Source organism: Halictus rubicundus, chromosome 9 (assembly GCF_050948215.1).
Source record: "Halictus rubicundus isolate RS-2024b chromosome 9, iyHalRubi1_principal, whole genome shotgun sequence".
Classification (NCBI taxonomy): Eukaryota; Metazoa; Arthropoda; class Insecta; order Hymenoptera; family Halictidae; genus Halictus; species Halictus rubicundus.
The window spans coordinates 17,811,563-17,836,299 of record NC_135157.1 but is presented as its reverse complement, the minus strand read 5'-3'; the positions used below and the strand labels follow the sequence as shown (position 1 = coordinate 17,836,299).

Genomic DNA, 24,737 nt, shown 5'->3' with positions numbered 1-24,737 from the left:
AATGGCAATTGTCATTCGCACGTGGCGATCGTGCAGAAGCGATCCATTAGCCCGCTATCCGTCATAAATCGTGCAAGCACTCGATCACGCGGGTTCAGCTTGATCTGCCAGCGAATCTCGACGGCAAACTTCTCCGCTTTCTCGAGCAAACACGTGGACGTATATCATCGCGGTTGCATTCTTCCTTCTCATTCAGGTCAGGATGAAAAGCAGCTATTCCAGGGGCCGGCTTTAAAGCGGCCTGTGTGTACGCGTGGCGTGGGCTACGACCACGCGTTGTCAAACGGTCCGTTTATTGTCCGGGGAGAAAAAATGCCCGCGAGAGGAACGCGAATTATTTGACGCGGGTCCACGGGATTCCCGTACGGGTCACCGGTGATCCGCGAGTCGTGAATCGCGTGCGCGCAGAAGAGTTATTGTGCTTTGAAAATTTGGCAACGACTCGATCCGATCCGAGGGGATATCGTTTGGCCCGAGGCCATTCGGAGGGAAACGAGAGCCAATGGCTTCGAGTAGGCGTTTCCGATAGACCATCCTGCGCCGAATACGAATCTGCAAATTTTTTTACATTCTGATTTATGGTCTTCGAGAAAATCGAGCTCGAAGTGCCGACGCTGGTTTTCCACTTTGGAGACGTCGTGCGTTTTAACAGCGGTTCTAATTTGCATTGGAATATTCTGTGAACTCTTCCAAACCAGATGGTATAGTTAAATGTTGCATTACGAGGACGGGAATGTCGGGAAAAAATGGGAAAAATTCGAATTACATTACATAGAGCGAATCTGAAACCAACAACTGACGTTGATGAAAATTAGAAATTTGCGTTTCGTTTTCAAAGTGAAAATAAAATCGTCTCGAGCTGCGCTTTTAGCGAAAGAGATGCACGCCTCTAACTTTGTAAGCACTTTTCTCGATCGCCGTACAAGATAATCGAATGAACCAAAAGGCAAACGAAAAGTAGAGGTTAGCTTTGCATCGTGTAATTTTTGCAGAATTTTAGATTGCCTATTAGGAGTAGCAAAAAAAATGATTTTCGGGAGGAACCCCCTGAGCGACGTGCTAGTCGATTCCAATTTCCGGGCAGCCTTCAACCGATGGAACCACCGCCGATTCCGATTCGATCGGACGAGGCGAAACTTTAAAAGCCGAGAAAGCTTGTTTCGCCTGTTTTAGATCGTTATGCAACCGTTCCGCATGCAAACTCCCTCGCGTTCTCCGTTCTCGGTCGTTTTATTTTCGTACGAAGGGCTTGTCAGTGGTACCGGCGCGGCGACACGTCTAGCCAACTAACTTCGTTTCTATTGTCTGTGTGTTCTCTATTAGAACTTCTGTCAGCATGTTACCTATTAACTTTCGTACCTTTTTCACCGACTCGAACAAACTTCTGCGTTCGTCAAGGTCTGAGCGATTCGATGAATCTAAACTGCCCTTTCTTATTTCCATCTCGCGATTCAACATTTTTGCACAAAGATCCTCAGCGCAGCAATAATTCCATTTTAATTTGCCCCGCGTCGTTTTGTAATTTCTTCGATTAGAGAGGCAGAAATACCCGCGTAATTTTTAATGGGATCGGAAATGCGAATTTCGAGGAAGATTTCGGGAATTTTCGGGCCGGGCTGCGGTGCGTTCAGCAATGTCCGACGTTTTCCGAAAGTTCAACCGTATCGGAAGTTACGCCCGGAACGCGGCCGGTTGTTTTTCTCCGGGCGAAAAATCCGGGAAAGTGCGGATTCCGCTCGTGGCGGCTCGAATATCACGAGATTGTCCGGGAGCGAGCTGGAACGCGAGAAACGAGGACCGGTCGGTGTCTGCGGCGAGTGTCCGCGCGAACAACGCTGCCCATGTGCTCATGGAATGGGCCACGGCCTCTGGAATCGTCGGTCGAGTATTTTTAGAGCCGTTCCGAGACTCGATCATCCGCGGCACGACTATTAGCGTAATTGCGAGAGAGCGCGAGGCGCGTGTCTCGCCTTCGTCACCGGAAGCAAACATGGTCGTCGTGGACTTTCGAATTTGCCGCCACTGGTTAATGCCCTATCGTTGCTACTCTTGTCTTCGTCATTAGTTTTTCAGGGATTTGATTTTGAAGAGGAACACAGATTTCTGAACTCGAAGAATTTTGTCTGCCCATTGAATACCAAATTTGTATTTTTCAATTTTCTCAACAGTAAAATTAAATTTGTAGAATTATTATTGATGTCGTTAATAATTGATGAACGGGCTTTAACAATGGCGGCTGAGGGCCAACAGAAATTAACAGAGAATATCTAAACGGTTCTTCCTAGATCAACATACTTTCTCGCGAGACAAATGGTCGACAAAGTGGAGGCTTTGAAGACGATTAAAAAGGGATCGAGAGAAAGGATCCGGGAAGAGAGAAGATCCAAGTAATCTTTTCGAGAAGATTTGCATGGCCTCGAAAGCCTTTGAGATTTTCGCGAATGGACCCAGGGCCGGCTGCTTGCCGAGGATCGATTGTCCGCGAATGATTAACGAGCCGTTCTAACGAGGACCGTTGTCCATAGGCCGTTTCGGTGACCGACCCGGACACCACGGTTGCGCGCATAAATATTTATGAACGTAATATCCGGAGTGGACGCGGAACGGGCCACGGTTTTCTGCCGATGATGCTTTGGAACGCGAAATGTCCCGGCGCGCACACTTTCGCGAAATAATTGCCAGGATTTCGGAGGGATTGCAATTAGTCGAGCGGCTAATTAGACTATTGCGGAAGAAAATGCGGTTCACCGCTTCGCGGTAAACCGTTATTAAATTCTTTAACAACCGATCGAAGGGGCTCGAGCTGCTCCGACTTCGGCGACGATTGTTCGAACAGTTCAATTTGATATTTAGGTCCCAGAGAATGTTTCCCATCTTTCTTTCCTTCCAGGAGGTGGGAAATCTCTGGCTAAAAGAAAAATCGCGAAGGTAGAAGAAAAGTAAAGAGACGTCGACAAATTCGGTGGCAAATTGTCCGAGACCGTTCCGAAATCCCCGTTGGCGAGAACCTCGGAGCAATAGTCTAACCGGAGATCCAAGGTGCTAGGCGGTGTTCGATCTCCGTGGATTTCGAGGATAACGACCAGCTCCGGAGCCACTTGCGCAATTACCCTCGGCCGTCGAGAGAAACGGCGACATCGGGGGAGGAAAAATCGGTCGGTTGGAACCGGTGAGCCGAGGGGGTTGCTGGGAGTTGCCGGGGGCTTGCCGGAAATCGACGGAGACGAAGCGCCTCGGCTAAAAGAGCAAATGTCGGCGGTCTCCGTGAATCTAAGATCGTTACGACGCGAGCTGCTCTTCCGGATCGCTGGCCATCCTCTGCCATTGTTCTTGCTCATTAGTAGATGGTACTACATGGGGAGTACATGGGCTGGAACACGAGTTTCGTACGGGTCAGACGAGAAAACCTAAACGGAAGTAGATGCGACTTAGAAAAATGCGAGAAAATGCGGCCGGATCGAGATCTAATCTTTCTTGTCGACGCTAAATCTACCATGATCGAATGTTCTTTCGTTCGAGAGTTATTCAAATTACGGAGACGCTTCCGTGGAAAATACTGCTGCAAAAATAATTCTTCGGAATCTCGACGAATTGGATCTTCGCATTTTTATAAGGCAAATAAAGTTATTTAAATATGTTGTAGGTTGAGTCGAACAAAAGTCCGCGGGACGATTAAAGGGACAATTACGTGCCCGCAGGGATTATTCGCGTAACAAATGGGCATTTTTATCTGTTTCTTTGTGGCACGGACAGGTTCTATACTATTTAACTCGAACACAGAGCACAACCGCGGCAGATAACAGCTGGTAACAGAGTGGCGTTCACACTTGCCCTATTTCCAACTCACCTGCAGATAAAACACTTGGAGAGAGGTAATTAAAATGCATTCTGAATACTAGCTCCATTTTTACGGATCCGATTATTCGGATTTCGCGTTTCGTCCACTCGAGTCATTCGTTACGACCATTGTGCGAACGCGGTTTTGTTTTTCGTTGACGTTATCTACAGGAAGCCGGTGATTAGATTCTTTAATGACCGTGCTACGTTCAGAACGAGCTTAATCATCCTTCTGCAAATGAGAACCCAAGAATTGCAATTAGATGTGTTTATTACGAACGAACAAGAATTTGTTAAACTACCGGATCACGACATAAATCGGTCACATATAATATGTAGATAATTAAAATATGTATGTCTTACTTCGAAAATGAATTGTAAACGTGTTCAATTAATTGTAGATACGAACGCGTTTCCTCCTACTCTACGGATCTGCAGTCGCAATAAATGCACAAAGATCCGCAGTGGATCGTAACCAACTTCGTCGAACTGGAACACGATTATTAGACTGCGGATCTTTATGCCAATATAGATTTCTACGGTTCAGCTTATAAAAATAGCAATCGAGGAAAGGTGTGTACCCTCTATTAACGATTTTATTATGTTCCAAAGAAGAAGCTCATAAAACCCGCAGGCCAACGATTACACTCGCGGTCGAAGCTATTCCTGTCACAATAATAACGGCGTATGAATTCAAATGGGCGAATGCTTGAAAATATTTTTTAAATCATCCGACCGTGTTACAAGAGGATTAACTGTAACGTTATCCGCAAAATAACGACAGGGTAATAGACAAACAATTACAATTACGTTATCCTACGTCAATATGTAATAATTCGAGACAAAATTAAGTGGACATCCGAAGAAAAGCTCAAGTCGTTTGGTCCAAGTTTAATGGAGCTTTTAAAGGGTGTCCACTTAATTTTCTCCCCGACTGCGAGCAGCCTAGAAGAGTCGACCTTCGACCGTGAAGCATCGATCTCGGGATCACCGTAAATAATCGCACAGGGATACAGTGGCTAACACCGTGGTTCGTAAGTCGATCTAAGGACCTAGCCTAAGCGTGGGCAAAGACTACTAGGTTGTTCTGGCTCGGTGTTCTAAATGCAGCGGCGCGGCGGCTGCGGGCTACCAGAGCACAGGCGGCTAGCTATCGTTAAGAGGCTTCGCGAGGTGTAAGAACTGAAAGAAATCACGTACGACATGAAACCGTGTCAGTCTAAACTCCACTACGCTAGATCGGGGTCAAAAGATGTGTCCACGTTGCCTGGTAGTGGCGAGGGCAGTAGTCGCAGCCTCTAGTAGTGGTAGCAGTAGTCGAACAGTTGTAGGTAGTAGTAGTAGTAGTAGTACGAAAATGTAGAAAGAACAAGCAAGAGTCCTGCGACGACGCAGGTGTCCGCATGCAAAGAGACAACCTCCGACGATTGACCGATATCAGAAAAGGTACATAGATAAACAGAGACAAAGAACAAAAAGAAAAAAAAAACGAAACAGAGAGACAGAGACAGAGAGATTTAAAGAAGACACGGAGATGGTGAGAGTGGGTCCGTACCTCGTGTCGCCGTGTTCCTCCGCACCATTCCGGTGGGGGCGTAGGTCCTGCCTCGGTTTGAGGACAGGGGTCAGCCCCCATTTCTCGATGAACTCGGTGCGGGAAATCTTGGCGCTTCGCGGCGGTTACGAGAGGGGGCGGATCCCCCTCCCGAGCCCCATGCCCCCGGAGAGCGGTGCACCCCCGCACAACACGCACCCGACGATGCTTCCTCTCCACTCCTCTCCACTCTGTTCTCCTACTCGTTTCTCGTTCGCTCCTTCCTCTCCTTCCTCCTCCTCCTTTTCTCCACCTCCACCGCCACCTCCTCCTCCTCCTCTATCAGCTTCTCCCTCCCCGTTCCCCCGTCTTTCTTCGTCTTCTCCTCCTCCGCCGGCTCCTTCTCTCCGCCACCCTCCACAGACCCAACCCCGTGTCGCGTTCTGCCGTGCTCCTAGCTCTCGGCTCCTGCTCCTCTCGAGCAGACCCTCTGCTCTCGCTTCCTTCTCTTCTTTTCCTCTTCTTCCACTTCTTCTTCCACTTTTTCTCCTCCTCTTGGTGCACGTCCACCGTTTTCCTCCTCCTCCTCCGACGTCCTATGTACGTATATCTCTTGTGCCCAACTACTACTCCTCCTCCTCCTCCTCCTCCTCCTCCTCCTCCACCTCCTCCTGCTACCTCGGCTGTCCAACTGTCTCGACAACACCAGGCACACCGACACGAGGCCCGATCCACCACGAGGAACCAGCACACGAGCACTACCAAAAACAATCACCGTGACACGCGACGCAACACCGGGACCGACCACGACGAACACGACCACGATCACGACAACGACGACGACGACGACGACGACGACGACGACGAGAGGCAGCACCAGCAGCGCAGTCCAGCAGCGGCAGCACCGCTCAACACACAGCCGCCTATCAAAATGGCTGCTGTCTCTTTTCTCTCTTTCTATCCCTCTCTTCCGCTCCTTTCTCAACCCACCCTCTCTCGGGGAATCCGCTTCACCCTCTCTCTCTCTCTCTCCCTCTCTCTCTCTCTCTCCCACTCTATCTCTCTCCTTGGCACCCCTGTTCCGGGACTTTATCGTTTACACCTTCCCCCTCCCTCGCCCCTCCCACCTAGCACTCTCTCGTACCTCTTCGGAATTCAAGGTCCGTGTTCCCAGAGAGAGAGAGAGAGAGAGAGAGAGAGAGAGAGAGAGAGAGAGAGAGACATCGAGCGAGCGAGCGAGCGAGTTCGAGAGACAGAGACGAAGAGAAGTGACGGAAAGAGAGACGATACCGTTAACTGTCGCGCCACGATCCGTCGGTCGACTGACGACGCATCCTTATTTCTTCACTCCGTCGGATCACTGACGTTGGTCGTTGACAACGAGCGGAGAGAGACGGGGCGAGTAGCACCGTGACAGCCGCGGCCCACCAGCCATCGATGACCGAACGATCGCGGCAGCCGTGTAGTAGCGATCCCCTTTCCGATCTTGCTTATCGTCGTCGTCGTCGTTGTTGTTAGGAACGACAACGCCTTCGAGCAAGGGGACAGAGGCGGTTGAGGCTCCGGTTGCGGCTGCGGCTTCGACACGCGTCTCCTGGTCGCAGCAGCGGCGCGGAAAATCTCGATCAAACGGATCGCGGCCGGCCGACTGAAGCGCCTCCACGGGGAGACACCTATCATCTGAACAGGCACTATTCTATCTACTGCTATCTATCTCTCTCCCTCTCTCTTTCTCTCCGGTGGTGGCGAACACGGAGACACACGCGCACGAGAGACGGTCAGGCCAGAGCACGAGAGGATCCAGGTGTCTTTTCTCGGCGTTGTGTCCTCTCTCGTTCCCGGTCTCTTCTTCTTCCCTTCGATCGTGTCTTTCCTGGCTTCCTGTTTTCGTTCTGCTGGTAGTGGTGGTGGTGGTAGTGTGCGCTTCGCCACGATCCGCCCCCGCCTCTCGGCACGTCACGACGCGCTCTGCCTCGCCTCTCTGTCTCTGCCTCCACCTCGCCTCGCCTCGCCTCGCCTCGCCTCGCCTCGCCTCGCCTCGCCTCGCCTCGCCTCGTTACGACGCGCGCGCCTGCTCTCTAACAACGTTCTCGGTCCTCTCGCTTGCTCGCTCGCTCGCACGCGCGCGCTTCCTCACACCCGACGACCACGAGGACCACGAACCAGCCGACAGAGTAGTTTTCCGTTCCACCTTTGCGCTACGCCGACGAGAACTCGTCTGAGGAACGCTGCCAACGTTCTACCCAGTCGTGACCGTTCTCTCTCTCGGAGAGAGCGCCGTTGGAGGCTACGGTGGAAGATAGTGGAGGTGGCGGCGGTGGTCGCCGCTGTTGGCAGCGCCGGTGGTGGTGGTCGCTGTATCTGATGGTGGTGGCAGCGGGAGAGGAGATCGCAACGCTGCTAGTCACACCGGAGAAAGAAGTATCGCGAATAGAAGGCGGTGTCGTAACAAAAGCTCGCTCTAGGCGCCAGCCTGTTTTTCCGTGCGCCCTTCTTCCCTCTCTCTCTCTCTCCCTCTCTCTCTCTCTCTCTCTCTCTCTCTTTCTCTCTCTCTCCCTCCGATGGGTGCTCTCCTATCGGAAACCTGCGCTCTTCCAGCAACGTCCCCGGCCCCTCTGATTCTCACCTGGCCGACCGTGTTCCCCGTTTACTCTACACCTAGCACCCCACCATCGGCCGCCACCCAACGTCCCACCCTCTCTCTCTCTCTCTCTCTCTCTCTCTCTCTCTCTCTCTCTCTCTCTCTCTCTCTCTTTCAGCCAAGCTCGGGCCGAGTCTCTCCGTTTCGCAAACCCTGAGACCATCCATCGTACGCGACCCTCTTCCATGGTGCTCTCCCTCCCAACCACCTATCCTCTCCCTCCACCCCCTGTCCTCTGCACCCCGCAGCATAGTTCTCTCCGACCGCCCCTGTTGTTGGTCCCGTTCGAACGTGCAACCACGGCGTGGCATGTCACGCAGCGCCATGCCGCGCCACGAGTTCAACTCTGCGAACGAGAGGAACGGTGTATGCTGCTGCTCCTATCTCTCACGCTCTCTCGCTCTCTCTCTCTCTCTCTCTGTTTTCATCTCTATTTCTCTGCTTGATCCCCCAAGCATCCCCGTCGACGTATCTCGCTCGATGCACGTCGCCGCAACGTACCAACCCCCGGCCCCTCTTTGAACCAAGGAACGCCGTGAACGCGTGTACGACACGTATCCGCGTTCAGACGACGATTCTCCTCGCCGCGACAACCATGAGAACGACACCGACTACAACGACACCGACGCATCGGTGTGACGTCCCTTGGCGTCTACGGCTTCATTCGAGACCGCTGGAGACCCGAGAGAGACACATACTTGGTATTCGGGGCAACCGTGTAGAGGACAGTGGGACAGTTTCAGTTGAGAAAGTGTTCTTTTTGGAATTGTATGACTGCGAGTCGCTGGATCAGTTGATCGTCGCGTCAGCTGAAGCTTCACCGATCGACCATCAGGTCAGCGATCAGGAAGTCTCGTTTTCGATTGGCGAGCTTGATTATCGACGCGTAGACTACGAAATAAACATTTTGTGCGTCTATTGTAAAAAAAAAAAAAAACAAGAACCAAGTAAAAAGTTCTGTCTTTCTTTACTAATTTTTAATAAGTTGAAAAATATACATCGATGCTTCTAAAAATCACTGTTTTAAATGGCTCCTACCCATTTTCGACATAAATGCTGAAAATCCGCAGACCAGTGACGAGTTAGAAGCCAGCTCCGCTAGATCAGTGGAGCACCATAACATACCCATCAACATTAATATGTATTCCGATCCCTGATACGTCTAGTAGCTGCAATGCTAGCAAAACTTTGGCAATGCGATCCTAAAATAACATGGTTTACATGTGCAAACTTCAGCAATAAGAATTGAAGTATGACGCCAGACTATCAAGACCTCAAATTGCTGAATAACTGTAAAGCTTCAGTTTGTTCGTCGGTATAGTGAAACTATCTTGGAACCTTGGAAATCTAGAAAAATATGTGAGACCTAGAGTCTGCCAACTACTTACTGCCCGAACTTTTCAAGTATTTTGCTCTAGGAGCCATCAAACTCGTGGCAGCAGGTCCCACCATTTTACAATTCATTAAATTCTGTCGATCCTAGGATCTAGGAATATTTGGACCCTCCATCGAATGTTTGGCGAATGGTAGCTAGATATTAAAGCCCCAGGACCTACTAAATGCTTGGAGCCCAGCGTTTGCTAAATATTTGGGACACAGTCCATCAAATAGATCCAGAGCTTACACCGAAAGTTACTGTCTGCCAAATATTTGGAACTGTCAACCAAGAATTCTATAGGCTTCGTCAAATAGATTTAAAGCGTAGAATCCCTGGAAGTCAGAGTGCACGACCTACCGAATATTTGAAGCCTAGTGTCATTCAAGAATTCGGAACACAGGCTCCATCAAATTGATTTAAAGCCTAGAATCCCCGAAAACCAGACTCTAGAACCTGATGTCGTTCAAGAATTCGGGACACGGGCTCCAACAAATAGATGCGAAGCCTAGAATCCTTGTTAAGTCAGAGTCTATGAGCTACCGAATATTTGGAACCTGGTGTCATTCAAGAACTCGGGACATGGACTCCATCAAGTAGATCTAAAGCCTAGAATACCCTAAAATTAGACTCTATGATCTACAGAATAGTTGTAGCTAGTGTCTACCAAGAATGTAGGGCACATAGTACCCCAAACAATCAACACCCATAACTTACCAAACACAAACAATCTAAACCCAACTAATAATTCGCATCCCAAATTCCATCAACTCTATTCAACTAAACTATGCGTGAAAATGATGACGCCAAATAAAATCATTAATAGAAATCGGACTGTTTGTACGTAACACCAAAAACGTTTTACCTTCTACAGAAACAGGATAACGATACAGTCTTACTTGAAACAAAGTTCAAAAATGTTCCAATCGTCATTCTTACGAAGAGATTAGTTATCCAGGGGCGAAAAGAAAAATATCCGAAGAAACCTAGATCAGCAGGCTCCAGGTGGTGATAGAGGCCACGATCAGCTCGCATCAATGCCGCGTTGCTCCGCGTTGTGCCATTACGACTCCTCTCGGTCCAGTTTAATCTCCCCTCGCCTCAGCAATGAACCATGATCGTAAATCTAGAGACAGCGGGGAGAAGCGTGAAATTTCTGAGCCGTGGAATGGTGATCGGACGGTCCCCAGAGAGAAAGAGAGCGAAAGAGAGCGAGGCAGCGAGAGAGCGAGAGAGCGAGTCGCGACTCTAATCCGGCGCCGTGGGGTGAGCACGAGGTTTCGACTATCGGCACGGCGAGATCAATGGCGGTTGCGTAATCGTGCCGGGCAACGAGCTGCCACCCTCTTCACCCTCTCTTCTACCCTCTTCCGCCCTCTTCCACCCTCTTCACCCTGCCTGCCGTGTTCGCGTTCTGTCCTCGCTCCGCAGCCCCAGTTCACGGTCCTTCCTTCTCCCCCCTTTGCGGATAAGGCAGACCGCTGGTCGCCGATCTAAGGGGATGGTATACGAGGGGCAAAGGGGTTGGAACACGCGGCGAACAAAAAACAAAAAAAGAAAAAAAGAGAGAAAGAAAGAAACGGGCCGGGACAGGCTCAATGGCGGCGATAAATCGGCCGCGGGCCATTCCGCGATACTACACCACCACCACCAACCACCATGATACCCTAAACCTTGTGAATCCTCGTGCCCGTTCGACGACCATGCGCCACTTGGCCCAGCGGCGCCCGCGCTTTGAACCGCTGTGCCATGACGAGTCCATCCTCTTTATTTTTCATCTTGGACTTTTCGTTCACCCGGTAGATTGCCGAAAAGATGGAAAACGATACACGGTCCAATCTGGATGCAACGCTGTGTAAACATGAGAACAATTTTTGTAATAGAGCGGTTTTCGAATAGTTGGCTACGTCAGAAATATTATCGTCGTTCTTGGACAAATTGTCGAAGAACTTTCCCTCGATCATTTTTCATCTCGATCTATCCATTCGGCTGGTAGAATGACAAAAAGTGCGGGATAAAATGCAGGACGACTCTGCCCGCTTCACCGCCACACGTTGATCGATAATAGTTGCGCGCGTTTTGGGTGAGGCACCTGGATCCGGACATCCGAACGCCGTCGCAGTTTCGCGAAACAGGCTTTCAACTTTCAACGAAGAAATCTTTCAAGAGCTTAAGCTGCTCAGCCACAGCGTACACAACTCTTCCGTCAACAGTTTCAACGTTGTTTAAGACCCCCAACCGGTCACGCGTCATCTGGGAGTTTCTTCGGCAAGTTTTCTGCCAATTCCCTCAGTTCTAAACAGTATTGTTACCGTCAAGATACCGACGAGTTAGACCGCGGTACTTTACGCGACATAAAAATGTTCTGTATCGATTGTGTGAAGCAGGAGTTAAATAAAAATCAGTTTCACCTTTTAAGCGTTTTGGTAGATCGAATACAGCGTGAAAATATTCTTTCGAATCTTTTATTCGTCTTGTTTCAACCAGCCAATTTCTTCAGAACGCTGATGGACAGAGAGTCCCAAAGCATGTCTTCGCAAGGTTCGCTCTTCAAGTACTCGCTCGTACGCGTTCGCACAAGCGTTTAATCCCGGACAACAGTTTTTCCTCGGGGGATCGACACTCGGCTTTCTCAACCGAGAACGCTTTCTACACGCGCATGTACATGCATCCTCGCTTTGCGTACCCGTGTTCCCGAACATTAGCCAGAGAGTCCCATGACGGGGTTGTGCGCTTGGTTAGCGTGAAGTCGTCAACGATCACGAACAAAAACGTCGGAGCATCTTCCAGCTGACGGCCGTAATAATTGCAGCTCGAGTGTCGGTGGACTGTAATAAACCGGCGGAGGGGGTCCCGTATTATACCACCGGGCCATTCCCTGCAGGAGTTACGCGCGAGAAAGAGAGAGAGGGAGAGGGGGAGGAAGGGAAGATAACGTTATCGTCGATGCAGCGAGGAAGATGGCCCCCTCCTTCTTCCTCTTTCTGCGCTCTCGCGTTTTACTGCTCATCGCGCTTCTTCCTGGATCGGCCGTCGATCTCTCCCGCAATTTCGACGGCAATATAAATGTTCTACAGTTCACCCTTTCAGGGATGCGTCGCGTTGGTTCGACCGTGGTTCCCATAATCGGGGCGAGTGTCTGAAGTTAAGCTCGTTTCGAGTGTGGCGGGTTTCGCGATAGAAATTGCCTCCTCGTCTGTCAACAATTAATATTTACCGAATATACGTGTACCATGATGTATTTTAATGAACGAACAAGAGCGACATTTTTCAAGCATAATATGCGCAAAGGTCTTGCCCACGAAATATCGCGCAAACATCAGAGTCAAACGGCTTCGTAGTTGCTTTACGATCATCTAAACGCGCTTCGCGGGTCGCATGCAACGTTTCCACAATTTTGTCAGTGCTTTACGACCCTCGGAGCTTTACCAGAGAGCCCGTTCCCAGGGCTTATGCAGATCGCCTAACCGGGTTATGGGGCAAGACAGCCGCGCCCTGTCCCATGGGAGAGAAACGGTGGGTTCAAAGGGTCCCTCAAATCCGATCGGCAATCAAAGAGTTGATCTCTGACGTGGCGCGTTCCGCGTTATTTCCGTGCGAATAAAGCGCACAGAGCAGCGGCAGCAGCAGCAACGTGAAACCAACGTGAAAAACCGGCGGCCGGCGGCCGTCGACCGGGGACGACTCGGTCGAACTCGGTGTTCGATTTTCGATTTATCGCCCCGCGGTCCTGCGACCGGCTCCACGAGCAGCGAGAATAACAGCTGGACGAACGATTAACAGAGGCGAGTCCGAGTCGGCTGCGCTCGGAAAATTGATATCGGGGGCTTGGCTCTCTCTCTCTCTCTCTCTCTCTCTCTCTCTCTCTCTCTCTCTCTTGTTGCCCACCCCCTTTTCGTTCCACCCTTCGGTCGCTGCTCCGGTCCCTTTTTTTCCAGCAGGCCGAGTCCTCGGGTCGCATCGATTTACAAGATGGAGTACGCTGTAGTGACAGCGGATAATGCTCGCTGGCGCACCGTGGTCCCGATCGAGGAATTTACCGACATTCAGCCCGAAAAATCAATTTTCTCGTAATAGATGTTCATTGAAAATGTTGACCACACTCCAGAGAAAACTCTAATTGTAACGGATAGACATTTATGATCAAAATGCGGAAACAGTAGAAAGATTTAAAAATTCGAAGAGTGTCGATACATTACTTCCAATCTACTTCAATTATTACGGGAAGGAGGTTAAAAGGTACAACGCTTGAAAATGATTTTCCGGTAGATAAATTGTCAAGATACCATGAGGATTCTGAGTGTCGCTTGAAATGTTCTGGTCGAAATTTCAGTTTGACGTCATTTGTGAAAGGTTGCGCGAAACGTCACTATATTTCTCGATCAGGATCACCGTGCTCCGTCTCTCTGCAGGTGCTTTCAGCGGAACCGAGCGAAACCCCGCGATATTTCCCAGTCCCCGTTACCCGGTAACGAGCAAGAGGTATCGGCTCTACATATTCATGTCGGATTATGAATGAGTGGCCCACACGTGCACACGCCGCCGCTAAATCCTTCCTCGCGACTAACCGCCCCCGCAGTCTATATTTCCATCGTGGCCCGACAACGCCAGTTAAAAGTGCCGCACGGTAATTCTAGCCTCGCAACGATCGAATCGAGACCTTTTCCGATCGATCGAGGAGCTTTCGAACTTCCAAATCGCTGCTGTCGATAGATACTACCAAGCTGTCTTTACTCGTGGCATCCGTAGTTTCAACACAAGCTATTTCCCTCTCCAAAAGTCGTTTCATGTAAAGAGATACATCGCGAGCTGCAAATTATTTGTTTCAAGATCTCCCTTATAATTTTCCATTGATCCAACAGTGCATCGAAGCGGACACAAATTTCGAACAGAATCGGAATCAAGATCGGTTCATAAATCTGTGAAACGGTTTCGAAAAGAAGAATAAAGAAGGAGTCTCGATTGAATTTAGCATCGACTGTTTTCCAATCAAGCGGATCCTAAGTACAGGTCCGATTTTCAATCGCGATCAAATATGCTTCACGCCCCAAATATATTTCGCGGAGCAATTTCGAGGATCGCTGTGTAAACGGAAGCGGCGATGCCCGTTTCGAGGGTCTTCGTCAAATTGGCAACCGTCGACTCGACGAGGGTAAATCGACTGGCGAAGTCGCAAGAAAACGGGAAGAAAGAGAGACGAAAGAGAGAGAGAGAGAGAGAGAGAGAGAGAGAGAGAGAGATGCCGTGGCGGCCGAGCAAACAATCCTCGAGTAGTGTACTCTGCTCGTCGCTCGACATTCGCGGCACAGCTATCTCTGCTAGTTCTCATTCAGAGCAGCCGGGGACCGGCTGAATAGTATCGAAGAATTTACTGTGTTACGAGTTGTCGTATCGCCAAGGAAAAACCGGTCCGGGGCAAAGAAACGTCTGGTCGATTGCTGTTTAATAGCTCGAACCTCTTGTCGATGTTACAAAAGTCGCACGATTTTTTATTTCACGAAACATACTTGTCGGTAAAGTGACTACCCCCCGCACCAAAACATTTTTATCTATATAGTCATAATTATTTTAGCTTTCTTATTTACTTTGCCTACCACCGTAGGAATTAACGTTGAAGTCTAGTCGAACAACTTTGTCTGGCATGCTAAAAGCCGTTCCTATGAAGGTGTAATTCCTCCGCGCATCTTTAGCGCAGCGAGACGCTCGAGAGCAGCGGAGGGTTTTCGACGCGCGCTATGATTGGCTGCCGGCCCGCTGACGCGTTACCGACGTAGCAACATGGCGGACGCCAGAGCGCGCCGCTACGGAGGAATCATTGAACTGCTCAAAGACGATAGTCGCTCCGTGGAGAATTGAATAGCATTTGTATATTTTTCTTGGAGCGAGCGGCGCTGCTCGACAAAGGGAGCGAGCGGAGCGTGAAAGGTGGGCTCGCGGGAGACAACTTGTCGTCTCTGTGCAGACTGTATAGGGCTCGTCCTTATCTCCATTCCCGTTCCTTTATGACGTTTCGCGCGTGAACGTGGCACGATTCTGGTACTCTGGTATCGAGCTCTCTCGCCACGTGGCTCGCAAAGCGCTCCACTAAATATAACATAGCGAAGCACACACCGTGTGTCCCGCGCGCGGACACTTTCTTCCGCTCTGTCCCCGTAGCATCGTCCCACCCGATCGATCTACGCTCTCCTCCTCTCGACAGCCCCACCGAGACCAAGATACTCTGTCACCTTCGAGTTAGGCGATCCACAATTTCACTGCAAACCGCATTTTCGTGGCCAAAACTCAATTTTTGAAGTTTCGTATTTTATAGAGCTTGAAATAAAGGGTTCGATCGGTTGATCGGTATTCACTTTACAAAAACAAAATTTTTTTATAAAAATTGAAGGTCACATATATCTTTGACTTCCTAATATTCTAGCTGGTGTCGAGACGAATTCAACGACCCACTATACTCTAACCGTAAACCTGCAATAATTTTGGCTAGAAAAAACGAGTTTCCACTGTCCGATCCACAGACACGTCCTAGAACTTTCCCGTCTTCTGGTCTTGCGATCGTAATCCATCCTGACGGCTAAAGATAGTTTCTTCCGCCATCTTCCCCCTCTTATGTCCTCCTTCGACACCCCGTTTCGTTTGCTCTCGGCTCTCTTAACTTCTTTTGTTTTCTTTGAACGAGATTACGGGGCTCTGGTTCGTTAATACTTTCTCGTTAGGGCATCCGAGGTGGATGTCACTGTTTCTTCGAGTCTGTGCTATTGATTCGGTCTAATGTGTAATTTTCGACTTTATTGACTGACAGTGGTTACGAGCTTGGTTTTTTATTTATTTAGCCTTCGTTCAAGCGGATTGCTAGCAGTGATCGGTATATTAAACACAGCGATACATACAACGGAGCATTAAGACGATTTATCACGCACGAATAGAACAACGTGAATTGTAGAAATGTGCTTCTAAACCTTGAGAAAAAATATACCATTAATTATGGTCGGTACTATACCAGTTTCATATGCGTAAAACGGATTTCATTTTGGAAGGATGAACAATTGAATAAGTGGAATAAATGGAAGGGCGTATCCACCACTATAAATACAATGCGACCGTTCCGATTCTCTCGGGTAAATTCGAGCAATCCCTCGATCATCCTTTAAACACCGGATATCCGGCGAGCTCGAGTCTCCGTTCCGGCCAAGTGGCCACCAAGTAAATCGAGCATAAGATCGGGAATCTGCGGGGACGTGTCCCGTGGAACCGGCACTGAACGTAGAACAGAATCCTCGAAGGGAGAGCACAGCAGGTCCGAGAGCGGAGCAGAACGGAGCCGAGCCGAGCAGAAACTGGCAAAGCCCTGGTCGCTCCCTCGATACCTTTAGAAACCTTATCCGTAGGCGACGTGTTCCTCGAATCGATAATCGCTGCAGAAACACCGGTAATTCAGCTTAACGATCGTCGACGCTTAATTAATCCCCGCAAACGCCTTTTTTCCCTTTTTTTACCCCCGCTTTCTCGGCGTGGCTCCCTCGTAACGAGTTTCCAGTCCGCTTTCATTCATCGAATAGGGTGAGAGAACCAGAGAGAAAGAGTGAGAGAGAGAGAGAGAGAGAGAGAGAGAGAGAGATAGAGATGCTGAAAAGAAAAAATGGAAGAAAACCGAGTGACGGCGTGCGCGGTTAAACGCTACGGATCAAGTTCAATATTCGTTTATCGAGTCAATTTGATCGAAGAAGGCTCGTTTGCATCTCGGTACCTAGCAAGCTAGCTTCACCACTCATCCAAGTTTCAAACCTATTCGATCAACGTCCGACTGTATTTGAAAGTATCACTTTATTCTTTCAAAGTACTGCATCATGGTCGACTGTATCAGGCTCAGATATGCACCCGGAAGAACTGTTTTTATTTTCGGAAATAGAGGGTTCGCGTCCGATCGGTCACGGATCGAGTCTACTTATAGTCTGCTCATCGCTAGGGGAATCAATGCTGGAAAGTCGCATGGATCCAGAAACCCGGATCGATGGCGGGCCGGGCCGAGTCGGGCCTCGACGAGGAATCCGCTCTTGGTTCGTGACTTCCACGACATCGTCGCTTACTTCGGCGACCTAGATCGTCGTTTCGTGCGGACGAGAACCGCGGAACTTCTCCAGTTTAACGGAAGGAAACAGTTGCAGTCCGACGGCATTGATCTCACTTTCTCTTTCTCTGTCTCGCCCCTTTCGGCGGATCCACGGCTGTTAAGCCGCGTGCCCACGCACTAGGTCTTCAAACATCTCTAGCTTCTCGATTTCCCCATAAAACTTCATATAGAAAAGCCTAGACAACAGCTGCTCCTGACCATCGTGTTTCTTAGCTTCCTAACCACGTGACGAACGAAGGACAACTTCGACAATTCGTTAGGAAATCGCTAAAATTATTAAGAGAAGAAGTAGATGACTCTATGCGGTCCCCGTAATGCAGAAAATTAGCGGGTCGACAAAGCATCGACTGCGCCGTTCATCAGTTTCCCGGAAGCCAGTTTGAACGGCACTTTGGACCGAAAATCATCGAAACTCGACCGGGCCGAGCAGCGCATCGAAAGCCAGGCAAGCGGTGCCAGGAGCAGCAGGTCGTCGTCCAATTATTTCCGGCTTCCCCTCCCAGCGTTATTCACCGAAAGTTATGGGTCTCTGCTCTCCCCGTAACGCCGGGCAATCTTTTATCAAGCATCCTCCGATCTCCCCCAGGGTTTTCCGGCAGTTCCTCGCTGTAGGATAACACAGAGGCCTCTTCCGCTTTCTTTGGCTCTCTCGCTTTATGCAAATCTCCCCCGGCACCCGGCCGTTCGTTAGGTCCGCGCCGTGTTTCATCCTGCCCCTCTCCGCCCGAGTTTTCATCTTGGTGAGAGAGCGGAGAGCGCGCGCGATTCGCCTCTCCTTATCTCCGCGTGCGTTTCTTCTGCCATAATTCAAGCCCGTGGCTCGTCCCCCTCCCATGGCCGAGCGATCCCCCAACCACCCTCTCGCACCTGTGCGACGCTGCTCCCACCCCCTCTCTGCCTGCGTCGGAGCGTCTCGTTTCATCTCGTCGAGGACGATCCTCGTTGCGCCAACCGTGCGCAATCAATACGTCCCCCACTCCGACCGCTCCGAACCCCTTCCTACCCCATCCCCTCCACCGACGCGTCCCCCACCATCTCCCCTCATTCTCTTTCACTGGATCCCCCTCCAACAACGATTCCCCTACGCTCCCGCGGACAACGTTTCCGTTGCCACCGTTTCTTCTACGCTCTCGTTTCGAGTGCGCCAGAGAGAGAGAGAGAGAGAGAGAGAGAGAGAGAGAGAGAGTGAGAGGAAGCGAGAGGGAATGAGAGGGTGCGAGGGGGAACACCCTCCACCATACCCCAGTCAGCTGATCCACTCGGCGCCGCACGCTGGACCACCATAAAGCCAAGGTCAGTGCGTCTTCCAGCAGCGCATGCCGGACCATGGACGAGACTGTGCCACTTAACACCGGCTACCCTCGCCACTGCCTAGACTTATGGTCGCCTTCTTTGCGCCCCGAAACCAACTCGACTCGCTATCCTCGAGGTGCAACCCTTGGCAACTCGCAAAAATAATTAAATCACTATTGCATTTTAAAAGAAAGTAGCCATCAAATTTCATGGCATTAGCACGTGTATGTGTGCTGTAAATGTAATCTATAATTTTTCATAAATCGACATCAGTTTTACCAGTTGTCGAAAGGAACATATTTTAAACGGAAGCAAAGGGATTGCATTCGTGTGGAAAATGTCGTAAATCGAATTTTGTGGGGATTGAAAGTCCCTACGGAGATTTAAGGCGTGAAAGTTCTAAGGCCTGGGCTTTGTAATTTTTCAATTGCCCCTCCCCCCCCGGATCTCCTAGCATGATCCCGTAAAGTGGCCACGGGCATGAGTACCGAACCGAAGAACCCGATAATTGAAGATCCGCAACGTGGTCCGGGCCTGGGCTCGGCAGCAGCGTCGAAGAAGTTCTTCTAAACGCGCGCGAGCCAACCGAATTAAAAAGTTTAGCGTTACCTTCGGCCTGCCTCGTTACAAATTGGCAAAGTTTCGTTGGAAATTCAGGTCGGCCGCTTCCGTCGATCCCCTTGTTTCCCTATCGGGGTCGGACCATAGACGGGGACCTTACTACTTAACCGCGGACGCGCTTTTTATAGACCTATACTACTTCCATTCTCCGATATGTCGCGTGTCCTCTATCGGCTTGTATCGCAAGTCCTTCGACACCGTGCTCCGTTCCAACTAACTTTGCATTATTGCACCTGGCCCCCAATCCACCGAAATCACCATCGTTGCGAACAGTGAAGCATGTCAGAAAAATCAATCGATATTTGAGGCGAGAATTTTTCTAACGCCGTATAGATGTTCAACAGTGTATTCCACTCAATAATTTTATTTTTAAATTACCAATAAATGCTTCTGTTCCATTCAAAATAGGTGATTGGTGTTTTATACAAGATACAGGAGCTAAGTAAAAATTTATTTGCCTCCCTAATCATTTTAACACGTTGAAAATAGTATATCGGCAAGTCGGATTCGTGTAATCTTTTTACTACTTTGAACAGCACCCATTAATTTTTGTTAGAAACGCATAAAACCCGCAGTCTGGTCATCAGGATGAAAAATCGACGAGAGGTTTGAGGTTTTGCGGCTTGTCCCACGGAAGTAATAAGGGACCCGCGCAAAAATAGTCACCGCCATGCGAATCCAGCGGCGGCTCGCGACCAACAATAAAAGTTTCGGGGCGAGTTCCGGTCGCGTGCGACCCGGCAGTTTGTCAGGTTCTTTGACAAAGCGAAGTAATTCACGGTTCGCTCGGAAACGAACGTTTTGCGTAACGACGAACGTATTAATTAGCGTGCCGCGTCACAGAAATCACGGAACACTTTGTCGGCTGCGGGTATACGGTATTTCCAAGCGTGCATCTGCGGTTTATTTTCCAACTTGCTTTTTTTTTACCTGCATTCGCAAAAGGACCTTTTTACGGACGCGGGTCCCTAAACATCCTCCTTCTTTGCGGAGAGAGAGAGTAAATCGTGTGCGGAGGGAAAAGAAAGAAAAAGTGGAAAATAAAAGCGTTTCCCGTAGCGTTACGCGGGATCAGGAAACGCGAGAGCTACTTGAGCTCGCTTTGTGGTCTAATTGCTCTCGGCTTCGTCGCGTTCCTTCCAAGAGGGCTAATTAATTATGAATCGGCGAAAGCCGGAAAAAAGATTCGAACGAATTTGAAGGAGACAGTCGATATTCTCGATCTCTATTCTTTCTGCTATACTGTAGCCTCTTGACCGCTTGCTGTAGAGTTTGTGCGATTTTATGGTAAGCGAGGTCGAAAAAGTGGGGAAAATTTCTTTCTTTGCGAGGGAAACGGCAAATGGAAAATTGTCCGAGGATTAAAAATCATTGGCCAGCTTAATAAATCTGTCTGCAATAGTGCACTGAATTAATAAATATTTCAGACGGTCGGGATGGCTCACTTTTGCATAAAAAAAAATTCGTTGTACTCCCTAAAGTTTGACAATCACTATCAAATTTAGACAATCCTTCTGCAACAACGCAAAAATTTGTAATAAAATTCACAAGTAATTAAGACAACAAGAATGACCAACTCTGTACCATTTTGTACCCTCCCGATTAAACCATCGTATCTTCGGACAAGGCGACTATTTTCCCCACGGAAAAAATGTGTTCTACTCCTTAAAGAGTGAGGTATAAAGCCCCGGAAATTTGAAATTCAAGGGCACGTTGGTTCGGCCGAAAAAAATTCCAGAAGATCGCGCGGTGGGAGGCAAAAGGAAGCAATGTTTGAAAAATGATTCTTTTATGGAAGCTGCACCGCGGAACGAGTATCCGCGGACGATTCCGCGGAAAGTTAAGACACGCCAATAAATATCGGTGTATGTGGGCCACCGAAACACAATCCGCAACGCGACGTGGAGCTAAGCCAACGACGCGGCTCGCATCCGCAGCCTGGCCGCCCTATTTCAAATTACGCCTGCCGCGGAAGTTTCGATATATCGGCTACCGGAGGAAGACTCGTTCTTTGTGCCGGTGGAATAATTCGGCCAATTGATGGCCGTCGTTACCATCGACGACACCGTTTCCCATTGTCCTCGTTAACGGTTCCCTCCGAAATAAAAACGATTCTCGTCACACGAAAACATTTTATCTCCTCTCATCAATCAATTTTTATCCTCCTATCTTTTCTCGTTGAAACGTGTTCATGCGTTCATCTGGCTTCAAAATGTTTCAAATTTCACTGTTACGTGATTGTGATATCGTGATTGGACCGTAAGGGGTGGATTTTGCGAAGGAATAATATCGAATATGCGAAGTAATCGCGATTTCTGGTTTATCGAATGCGATATCGATTTGTGGCGAATGATGTCGACTACTGCATGAAAACACACGTCGGATATGTAGAATGATATTTTTTGGTAGGACCATTCGTTTCGGAGATAATCGCGATGAAAAATTCAGTGGCTCTGGCGCGTCTGATCATGGCTGGCCGATTCTACTTGGAACCGCTGATGCACTTCGACCCGCATTCTCTCGGAAACAAAAGCTTCTATGAAAAAATTTTATTCCATGTTATCGATCCTGCTATTCACGGAGAATCTGGCCATCCATTTTTGTTAACGTAACTTTGTTTATAATTATTATTACAGTACTCGAGATGTATTCTTCTGCTGGGTGAAAAGTAAAGTTGTTGTAAAATTTCTCCATTGATACGAGAAACCCAAAATCGTTACTGCAGAACTGGGAAATAAAAAACGTATTAGAAAACGTTACGTAATAAGTGTAGCAAGCGACCGAATCAGAAGCTGAAGAAAACCAGTAACAACGCAAGTTCGAGGGAAAAGAGAGCTGCAGGAAATTAGGAGGACGGAAAGTTGGACACGAGGAATTGCGATCGAATGTGACAACGGTAACGATCCTAACGATCTCTCGAGGCTAGAGAAAGGGAGAGAACGAGACTCGCGAAATCTGTTCAGGTGTTCGGAGGGGAGGGGGTATGGAACGAGCGGAAAAGTTTGCGCAGCCCCGGCCTCCGACGTTTTACACGCGGCGTGTCGGGCTCCGCTCTCGAGCCCCGGGGCCTCGGTATTAAACTCATCGTGACAAAGCGTCACCATCAAGGAGACCTCGCGTCAAAGAAGACAATGGAAGGCGTAGCGCACGCCGGGTACTCTCAATGATTGATCTTAGCAAGTGCCGCTTTCGCCACAAGGGCGCCCGGCACATCCACATTCGGAGCAACAAGAGATTAAACGAGTCGAGATATATCGGCTATGCTACCTGTTAACCAAAATTCTTTCCCCTTCGGGGCACACCTGTTCGACGAGCCGTCAACTCTTCGCACCCTTCTCGCCTTCTGGATGAACAGCGCATTGAAAACGTTGCCATTCTTCGACGTTTCGCAGCTTCTCTGCCTCCGATGCATTCAATTGCAACGAGCTCAGTTTTTACGTGTGATGTAAAGGAAAGGCTGAGCCATTTTCTTGCCACTTTGATGACTTATCAAATTGATTTCTGCGAGCTCAATTTTCATTTTTCGCTGGTTAAAAAATGTCTGAACTCTACCGAGATGTTAATGAAACAGTACAAAAATCGAGACTGCATCAGATTTGTTAATTTAGCCGTGACAAAATTCCAAAGTTACCTCGCGATATCGTGTAAAGATACCCTAACTCAGACTTCAACCCCTCCATCTCCTACAATTTTCGTGCTAAGATCCTGCAAAAATTCATGAACGTGGTTCAAGTATCTATAAACGAGTTTGTAAAGTTTCATGAAATTACGCTGCCCACTTCATCAGAAAAAAATTCGCAAAGCGCGAGGTCTTGTAACAAGATTCCCTTGACGACATGCTAATTTATGTTTCGATTATCGGCACGCAACTCCTTCAGCTTGTTCGAATTTGTACAGAACCGCATGACTTATCGCCGAGCAATTCCAGTCACTTAACCAATTTCCTTGGGCTGTTACAATATTTCAATCACGCTAAACGTTCGTTGTGTCGCGTTGACACGCTGTTTTTCGAACATTTGAGAGGTGCGTTCCGCTTGTCGATGTGCGCCGTTCATTCCCGTGACGCGTGTAGTTCGATCAACTGCAACGTTATCCGTTTACAGTGTGGCTCGAAATTTGCATAAATCCATCGTCTGGGCCAAGCACTGAAACAACAATCGCTGCACCTCGCCCATTCATCATGACTTCGCTGCTCTCTCGGATGTTTATGCATTTACGTGCACGTACAAAATAAAATAGATCGAGAACTGCAACGTAGAGAGACTGATACAGATTTCGCTCTGTTCTCGCGGCTATGAAGAAATGCATCTGCCTCGAGCAGAGAACGGAATTTATGCGGGAAAAATGTCATGGACGTGTGACAAGCAGACTTTCCATTTTTGTGGACGAATTTGCGGAGACCGAGACCCGGAGAGAATTTCATTTCCAATGTAAACGAATTCTCTGGACAAAAATTGATCCGAGAGATAACTGGAACATTCTATGAAATGCGCGATGCACATTTTGAATTCATATTTAAAAATGGTTCGAGTCGATGGAGTTGAATGAAAATGTATTTCCGCGAGACACCAACAATTTTGGAACAGGTGCATAAAGATACAGACCGCAGTGGTAATTTCGCGAAGAGACAGTCGTAGATCGTTATCGATCCAGGTATCGGGTTCGTCCTACCAGGAGCAAGGAAAAATTGAATGTCCCGGGAGACGGAATAATTCAGCCGCGAATTTACGGTGCTGCATCCCGGAGTGTTGCAGACCCGCGAGCCCGTGGTTCTCTTTCGGAGTGTTCGCCGAATGAATGTTGCAACAGCAGACTCGGTTGCAGCGGCGCGGTGCAGTGCAGCGCAGCGCGGCTCGCCGTGTCTAATGGAAACCTTCTAGCGGCCCGAATTGGAAATCTATTATTGGCCGCGTCTCGCAAATTACATTTGTCGATAATCATGCGTTAGCCCGCGAATTGACTTTCGCGAATGCATTCGACGTTTCCTATTGCCTCTCGGTGCACTGACCGCCCCTCGAGCCGCCCACGCATTCATAACATCTCTCGCGACGACCATTATCGGCCTCGAAACCCCGCGATTAGGATGCCGCCGGCTGGAAAAGTATTGTCGCGATCGCGAATCTATCGTCCGGCTGCGATCAGTCTAATAATAACTATAACGTTCGATTTTTTCGCTGTGATTTGCCGAGATTGCCTCGGGGAAAAAATGGGCTGGGTTCGAATGGCCATAACTTTCGAAAAAATGGTCGTACCCAGATAGTACAAACGGCGTTTGAAAGCGTGAAATCTCTAGTTTCGTATGCTCTTT

General features: G+C 49.0%; 1 protein-coding gene across 13 annotated transcripts in view; it reads right to left on the bottom strand.

The window, feature by feature from the left end:
* Shaker (potassium voltage-gated channel protein Shaker) overlaps positions 1-24,737 on the bottom strand; it is a 267,533-nt gene that overhangs the window by 45,117 nt on the left and 197,679 nt on the right. Inside the window, exon 1 of one of the 13 annotated variants that reach the window (XM_076793397.1) lies at positions 5,038-5,057. The exons of the other annotated variants lie outside the window; for them this stretch is intronic. Coding sequence (XP_076649512.1) covers positions 5,038-5,042 — 5 coding nt within the window. The 5' untranslated portion in view covers positions 5,043-5,057. Of the gene's footprint in view, positions 1-5,037; positions 5,058-24,737 lie in introns of those variants that run through there. 13 annotated transcript variants of the gene reach the window in all.